Here is an 8,269-nt window from a genome sequence, read left to right as displayed (position 1 = left end):
TGTCAGGGTGGAAGCTTGAGCCACCTGACGGGTTGGGCATGGTTCAGGGATGTGACAGTCTCCTGGGCACAGCCCTGAGGTCAGACCCGGGAGGGCCCCAGACTTCCTCGTCTCTTTCTACAGATGGCAACGCTGAGGGGCGCCTCTGGGTTTGATATGACCTGCTGTGCTGGTGTCCCTCAAGGCGGGTGCCACCTTGAGTTGTGGGCTTCCTCTAAGAGGAGTGTCTGAGTCTCGCGTAGTTAGCAGGGAACGAACAGGTCACCAGGTGTATGGTACAGAGTTCCTGCTCCCGCCACCGGACTGAGCCCAGCATGCGGGCTCCCGAGAGCCCCAGCTTCCAGGGCCCGATGGGAAAGTGTAGCCTGCGGGCTCACACCTTCTCATGTGAATCATGCCTGGCGGGACAAGAAACCCAAAGCACCCCAAACAATGAGTTTCCAGTAAAATATGACAGACATGACAAGGCAGAGGAGAGGAGGGAGCTGGCTGGGAGTTGCCTGGCCTGTGGGTGATGAAAGCCAAGGGGGATGGAAAATGCCAGGCCCGCCCCCTACTCAGGACTATAAAGCACCTGCTTCCTTCTCCCACGGACCTGAGCACCTCTCTTCTCTGCCGACTCGCTCGCTCACTCACTCACTCACCTCCCTCCTCGGCACCATGACCACCTGCAGCCGCCAGTTCTCCTCCTCCAGCTCCATGAAGGGCTCCTGTGGCATTGGCGGTGGCTCCAGCCGCATGTCCTCCGTCCTGGGCGGAGGGTCCTGCCGGGACTCCAACGCCTTCGGGGGCATGTCCTCCTCCCGCTACTCCACTGGGGGAGGGATGGGAGGCGGCTTCAGCAGAAGCAGCAGCTATGGTGGAGGCCTGGGTAGTGCCTTCGGAGGAGGATATGATGGTGGCCTTGGCTTCTTTGGTGGTCTCTTCGGTGGTATTAATAGGAACAACTTTCCTCCTGGCTATGGTGGTGGCTTTGGTAGTAGCCTTGGCAGTGGTGATGGACTCCTGGTGGGTAGTGAGAAGGTGACCATGCAGAACCTCAACGACCGCCTGGCCTCCTACCTGGACAAGGTGCGCGCCCTAGAGGAGGCCAACGCCGACCTGGAGGTCAAGATCCGTGACTGGTACCAGAGGCAGCGGCCCAGTGAGGTCAAGGACTACAGCCCCTACTTCAAGACCATCGAGGACCTCAGGAACAAGGTGGGTGGCCAGGTGGGTGGAGGTGCCATTCCAGCTCCCTGACTCTAGAGCAGTAGATGCCTCAGGTCACGGGCACCTTTAGGTTCCTGGGATAGATGCCTGACTCTGGCCCGGATGCCCCACAGAGCGGGTCAGAGGGAACATGGTTTCCCTTCCCCTGCCTCGCTCGTGCCCTCCTGAAATCCGGGTCCTCAGACCACGGGAGACCATGAATTCTTACCCTTGTACATTACGGAGGAAGAAGCTGTAGCTTTGAGTGGTGCCGTGGCCTGCCGAAGGGCACACAGCAAGTTAACGGCAGAGCTGAGGCTAGAAGGCCGGTGCTCCACCTGCCAGCACAGGAGAAGCTACCTGTTCTCTAGCACAGGGGAGGAGCAGGGCTATAACGGGACCGGGTTAGACACCCAAACTGCTCATTAGCTCATTAGTCTGGGCTGTGGCGGCTGCCGCCCATGAGCCCTGGCACCAGCCGGCCCCACCCCACAGCCAGGAGAGTAAGAAAAACCCACAGAGGCCATCAGTGGCAGCCCTTTACGTGCCCTTTGCAGGAAGGAGCCTGGGGGGCTTTTGGCATCTGACACCGGGCCCCTGCTCTGTGCCCCCACCCCACCCCACCTCACCAGCCCTTCCTGCTGACCCTGCTTCCCTTGGTGTCTTGCTGATGCCTTTTGTGGATTAGGCAACTAAGGGAGGGAACTCCAGCCAACCCAGGGTTCAATTGATCTTTGTCTTCTACTTCCTCTTTTCTGATTCTCTGTGTGCACCCTGCGGTCCCTTGCTCTGTGAGCTGGGAAAGGAATGCCTGTGCCCGCAGGGTCTGGCCGGGCTGGCTTTGCAGAGAGAATTCAGATTGAGAACTGGGTCTCACCTGTAGGAAGGGAACTGGAAGCCCTGAGAACCGGTTCAGGTTTGGCAACACGTCAGTGGTAAAACCAGGACCAGAACTCAAGAGCTTTTGGTTCGAAGGCCAGGGCACTTTCCACACCCTCTACTGACCATGAGTCAGCAAAGCCCTGGGTCAAAGCTGGACTCCCAGAGGTTACCCTTTAGGCTGTTGTGGCGCAGGCTTGTGGGAGGAGGTGGGGACTCAGGCAAGAGCATGAAAGCAAAGGCCAGATGCTGGCTGCAGTGAAGCCTGGCTAGTGATGTCCATTTGACCAATGACCTGTGCCCCTTCCCTTGCAGATCCTCACGGCCACCGTGGACAATGCCAATGTCCTCCTGCAGATTGACAATGCCCGCCTGGCCGCGGATGACTTCCGCACCAAGTGAGTTGGCAGCGGTGGCCCAGAATGGCCAGTCTCCCAGGGTGGGGCATTTTTGGAGCAGTGTTGCCTGAACAGAGCTGATGAGCGCCAGGCTGGCCATGTGAGAACCCGTTAGGGTGCTCATAAAAAGAGAAGGTTTGGGGGCCCCACCCTTGGAGTTCTGATTCAGTTATTTTAACAGGCTACCTGGGTGATTCTGACCCACAGCCAGGTTTGGGAGTCAGTTTTATGGAGAGGCACTCCCCACTTCCCCACGTGCCCCTGAAGTTTAGGAGGCAGTCCTATTTGGAGGTCTTGTGTGCTATCGTTGACTGAGGTTGGAAATATCTCCCTTCCCCGAATTCTGTACCAGGATAAACTGCCCTATTCCCTGTCACCCCAGCCCAGGAACGAGCATCTGAGCAATCAATGGGTACTGTGTCCAACCATGCCATTTTCGAGATTGGCACCTTAAACAACCCACAGGGGGCCAACTCTGGGAAGAAGCTGCGGGAGGAAGAGAACAGAGCCTTCAGTGTGGTCAGGATAGCCACACGGTCTCATTCCTTTTCTCTCCGGTCATTCCAGGTACGAGACGGAGCTGAACCTGCGCATGAGCGTGGAGGCCGACACCAACGGCCTGCGCCGGGTGCTGGATGAGCTGACCCTGGCCAGAGCCGACCTGGAGATGCAGATCGAGAGCCTGAAGGAGGAGCTGGCCTACCTGAGGAAGAACCACGAGGAGGTGAGAGCTCAGTGGAAAAGCCAGCTTAGAAGATTAGCGGGGAGGGGAGAGATGGCATTGAGAAGGTGGAGGCCAGGAACACCTCTGACTGGGGAACCCCAACCGGCTGCCAGAGCGAGGCTCCCACTGTGGACTGTTCTTTGGTTGCGCAGGAGATGAACTCCATGCGAGGCCAGGTGGGCGGGGACGTCAATGTGGAGATGGACGCCGCCCCCGGCGTGGACCTGAGCCGCATCCTGAACGAGATGCGCGACCAGTACGAGAAGATCGCGGAGAAGAACCGCAAGGAAGCCGAGGAGTGGTTCTTCACCAAGGTGGGTGCCATTCGGGTGCAGGGGACCCAGGATACCTGCCTCCGAGGAACTTCCAGGGTGAATAACATTTTCTTTTTTGCAGACCGAGGAGCTGAACCGCGAAGTGGCCACCAACAGCGAGCTGGTGCAGAGCAGCAAGAGCGAGATCTCCGAGCTCCGCCGCACCGTGCAGAACCTGGAGATCGAGCTGCAGTCCCAGCTCAGCATGGTAGGGGCGCGGCCAGGCCGGGGGTGGGACCAGATCTAGGAGGAAGAGACTGACCGACTCAATGATCCTTGGTCCTCTTTCCCTCCCTTGCAGAAAGCATCCCTGGAGAACAGTCTAGAGGAGACCAAAGGCCGCTACTGCATGCAGCTGTCCCAGATCCAGGAGATGATCGGCAGCGTGGAGGAGCAGCTGGCCCAGCTGCGCTGTGATATGGAGCAGCAGAACCAGGAGTACAAGATCCTGCTGGACGTGAAGACGCGGCTGGAGCAGGAGATCGCCACCTACCGCCGCCTGCTGGAGGGAGAGGACGCCCAGTGAGTGCCCTGTCCTCCCTCCTGGTCCATCCCTTCATGATTCACTCACTGCACCCCCAATGTGTTTAATGATCTTGCCCCTTCCTGTCTTCACAGCCTCTCCTCCTCCCAGTTCTCCTCTGGCTCTCATTCATCCAGAGATGGTAAGACTTTCCTCCTCATCAAGGCTCAGGACTAGCCCTGGTCTCCCAGTAGGCCTAGGGTGTTGGATGTGGGCTTCTTTGCGGGGGGGGGGGGGGCGGGGTGAGCTAGAGTTTTCTCACCAAGTATCCCTTATAAGTCATTATCTAAATCCTCCATAGAGCTAAGAGCTGGTGGCTTCCACGTTTTACTTTTGTGACCCAGTGTCTATGGCAGACCACATGGTCCTAGGGGTCAGCACCATGGACAGGGGCCTACAGGGCTCTGTCTGTCCTGGGCCAATCTGTGTCTATTTGGGTCAATCTGGACGGAACCAGTCCCGTCTGAGTTCTTAGGAGGCTCCAGTCTGAGGACACAGACTCTACTCCCAACCTTTGGAAGCCCTAATCTGAAAAATAAAATGTGCTGATCGTATCAGTGCTAGTTCAGGAGCAGTGAAGGAAGAGAGAATCAGGAGGCAGGACAGCAGGGAGGCAGCTCATTTGATTCCTCTCAATTCCTTGGCCCCCCCACTTCCGATTGCTTCATTGCCTATTCCCTGCTGCTAACGCCTTCTCTACCCTATTCCCCAGTGTCCTCCTCCAGTCGCCAGATCCGCACCAAGGTCGTGGACGTGCACGATGGCAAGGTGGTGTCCACCCACGAGCAGGTCCTTCGCACCAAGAACTAAGGCTGCTCAGCATTGCTCAGGCCTAGGAAGCACGCCCCCCACCCTCCCCTGCTGTGTGGACACAGATCTGATTGGGGGATCCCCTCTCCTGAAACACCACTCCCCACACATAAGCACTTCACACCTGAGCCCTGCCTCACCCTTGCCCGCTCCTGGCATTCAATAAAGCTTTGTTATCTGAGTTGCACAACTCCCGCCTCTGCCTGGTCATTGTCAGTAGTGGAGGTGGGAGAAAGCGGGGGAAGCATCTCTTTGGAGCTCATCCTAGCACCTGGCTATAGCCTCTGGGGCTGGGAGAAAGGGCCTGGGAGAGAATTGGGCTCAGGTCCCGGCATGGCTTTCACCGTCTCCAGAGATTCAGACGGAAGTGTGCACCGGGTCATGTGTGGTGTCTCCTAGGGCATGGAGGCACACACATTCGTTCAGTCACTCATTCATTCGTTTGTTCATTCATCCTCCAGATACTATTGAGTATCTTTGGTGGGTCAGGCACTGTGCTAGGGATTGCCGTTAGGGATTTCTTTGAGAATATATTGAAACTATAGATCTTCTCTTTTCACCCCCCCCCCCCCACCTCCCGCCAATAAGCATACACACATTTGCATACAATTCATGAGGTTCGTGGGTTCCTAAAGCTCTTCAGTGGAAGTCTGTGAATCTAATAAGAACTATATGCTTTCCTGAGAACTTTGTTTCTCTCCATCCACCCGCTCTTGCCTCCAGAGCTGGGCCTGAATCCTGACCTTAGTTGACATGGAGCAAGTTGGTTATCATCGCCAAGCGTCAGTTTCTACGAATGAAAAGTGAGCATAAGGGCAGCGCCATCCGTGTGGGTTTGTGGCGAGGCTTTCCCGGAGGAAGGCCTGTGGGGCTCCTAACACAGTGCCTGGCACAGTGCAAGCTCCGGGCGCCGCTGTGTGAGCAATTCCAGGTCCGCTCCCCCTGGTGCTTGGTGACTCTCTGTCCGTGAAAAGGCCCCTTTTAGAGGCGCTGGGAACAGACTAACTGGTTTCTAACCCTGGCTCTGTTCTGCACGAGCTCTGTGATCTTGGAGAGCCTCAGTTTCCCCACTTATCCAGGCAGCATGCACTCTGTTTCTTGGTGTTGATATGGGAATCCAAGGAGTAAATACACCTTCAGAGCCAGGGTTACGGAAGCCTCCCCTGGTGGGAGTGTCTTCTCTTTTGGAGGCTGAAGAAAGGACAGGGGAGGGGAAGAACTGAGTGCATAGTGGAGATTCCAGAGGTGGGTAGGGCTCACTGCCCTGAGCTAGGAAGGAGTGGCATGAGTGAGGCTTCCAGGGAGAGCCAAGGGTGGGATGTAGCCCTGGCCGGTGGGTCTCAGTGGTTAGAACATTGGCCAGTTCACTGAAGGGTCGCAGGTTCAATTCCAAGTACTCCCTGCGTTGCAAATTCTATCCCCAGTTAGGGATACAACCAATCGATGTATCTCTCTCACATTGATGTTTCTCACCCCCCCCACTTCCTCTCTCTCCCCCTCTCTCTTTCTCTCCTCCCACCTTCCCTTACGACCAATCTTTCTAAAAATTAATGGAAAAATATCCTCAGGTGAGGATTAATTTTGAAAAAAGAGAGAAAGATGTAGTCTTTGAGGGCAAAGTGGCTAAAAGCCCGAGTTTTGGAATCAGACATCCTGGGCTGGAGTCCTGGCTCCTACACTGACTAGCCTAGAGGAGTTTGGGCAAAATCCTCTTTTGAAAAATGGGGAATAAAACCCTCAGTATATAAGGCCGACGAAGGATTAGATGATGTCGGGCAGGCGACGATTTTAGCATTGTGGTCGGCACATAGTCGGTGCTCTCTAAATGGTAACCCAAGGGGGCGAGTTATTAGGAAAAGGAATGAAGTGAGATTGGTGACCCCATCTTCACTCCAGGGAAGAGAGGCCTGCTTGGTGTCCCTTTAACTCCTGGATATCTTGTCACCCGAGTTTTGCTACTCAGAAGGGTTGATCTGGGTGCCCTCTGGGTGAGAGTGGGCCGCTCCAGGGTGCATGCCTAGAGTTTTGGATGTATGGAGGGATAATCAAGGAGGAGGGAGGCTTGAAGGAGCTCCCTCAGAGAGTGCCAAGGGATGGTTTTGTGAACCAAGAAGTGATAAGACCCTGGGGGAGGGGCTGAGTGACTCCCCAGCAATGCTGGACCATGGGGACCAGCTTGCCCAGCTGGGCATCAGGCTCAAGGGTAGCATGGCATCTGGGGAGCAGTCCACATGGGAGAGGCCTCATGGGCCTAGACCAGTGGCCGGCAAACTCATTAGTCAACAGAGCCAAATATCAACAATACAACGATTGAAATTTCTTTTGCGAGCCACATTTTTAAAACTTAGACTATATAGGTAGGTACATTGTGATTAACTTAATTAGGGTACTCCTAAGGCTTAGGAAGAGCCACACTCAAGGGGCCAAAGAGCCGCATGTGGCTCGCGAGCCGCAGTTTGCCGACCACGGGCCTAGACAGAGAGCAAAACGTCAGTGTTCATAGTGAGGATGAGCCTAGGACGCTCTGCACTGCACAACCACCCCGGACACCACTCTGCTGCAGAGGTGGTGCCAGAGTGAAGTTTCTGCCCTCAAGGGAGATCTGGTTTAGGGGACTATAGTGATGTGAGATTTCTGAGACTTCGGTGTGGTGGGTGAGCTTCTCCTCCTCCGAAGGACTGCCATCGCTGTCTAGACCAGTGATGGTGAACCTATGACACGCGTGTCAGAGGTGACACGTGAACTCATTTTTTGGGTTGATTTTTCTTTGTTAAATGGCATTTAAATATAGAAAATAAATATCAAAAACATAAGTCTTTGTTTTACTATGGTTGCAACTATCAAAAAATTTCTATATGTGACACGGCACCAGAGTTAAGTGAGGGTTTTTCAAAATGCTGACACGCCAAGCTCAAAAGGTTCGCCATCACTGTCTAGAGGGAGTACAGAGAGAGTGGGATTGCTGGATGGTAAAGATGGTGCCTGGAGGCCACCTGGCTAACCTGGGCTCAGAACTGAGAGGCAAGGCGGTCAAGCAGTGGGCTTCCAGGTGGTCCCACCTTGTATGGCTGAGACCCAGAGGGGAAAAGCAGGCCGGGCAGCACTCCCAGTGCCCCACATGGAGTCCACTACCCCCCACCATGCCCCACTGGGAGAAGTGGAGCCCACTTTGGGTCTGCTGCTGACCAGTGCTGTCATCCACAGGGCCCAGGACCCTTCAGTCTGCAGGCTGATGCTCTATCCACTGAGCCAAACTGTCACCATCAGCACCCAAATAAGACCTGGGCCAGCCACTCTGACAATGGCAAGACTGCCTCCCACCCTCACCCCAGATCTACAAACCAGGAAAGTGAATCCATAGAACAGACTAGTGGAGGCAGGAGGAGCTGCCCCTCAAAGTCCTGGGCGGGTCATGTGACCCCTTGCTCAT

The 8,269-nt window shown here is 55.4% G+C and overlaps 1 protein-coding gene across 1 annotated transcript; it reads left to right on the top strand.

Moving 5' to 3' along the window:
* Nucleotides 1-581: 581 nt before the first annotated feature.
* Nucleotides 582-5,029, top strand: LOC132219018 (keratin, type I cytoskeletal 14). Its single transcript, XM_059671007.1, has 8 exons — nucleotides 582-1,200; nucleotides 2,386-2,468; nucleotides 3,036-3,192; nucleotides 3,345-3,506; nucleotides 3,589-3,714; nucleotides 3,808-4,028; nucleotides 4,125-4,171; nucleotides 4,742-5,029. The coding sequence occupies exons 1-8, from the start codon at nucleotides 661-663 to the stop codon at nucleotides 4,837-4,839; spliced, it is 1,434 nt and encodes a 477-aa protein (XP_059526990.1). The 5' UTR covers nucleotides 582-660; the 3' UTR covers nucleotides 4,840-5,029.
* Nucleotides 5,030-8,269: the final 3,240 nt, after the last annotated feature.

The sequence above is a fragment of the Myotis daubentonii genome, chromosome 16, assembly GCF_963259705.1.
Source record: "Myotis daubentonii chromosome 16, mMyoDau2.1, whole genome shotgun sequence".
Classification (NCBI taxonomy): domain Eukaryota; kingdom Metazoa; phylum Chordata; class Mammalia; order Chiroptera; family Vespertilionidae; genus Myotis; species Myotis daubentonii.
Note: the sequence above shows the minus strand (reverse complement) of the source record. Positions and strands in the feature narration are given on the sequence as shown.

Bases quoted from the DNA above. Each gene is read 5' to 3' on its own strand.
- LOC132219018 (XM_059671007.1), top strand. From the start codon at position 661: ATGACCACCTGCAGCCGCCAGTTCTCCTCCTCCAGCTCCATGAAGGGC. The intron at 2,469-3,035 runs GTGAGTTGGCAG...CGGTCATTCCAG, and splicing joins GCGGATGACTTCCGCACCAA to GTACGAGACGGAGCTGAACC. The intron at 4,172-4,741 runs GTAAGACTTTCC...CCTATTCCCCAG, and splicing joins CTCTCATTCATCCAGAGATG to TGTCCTCCTCCAGTCGCCAG.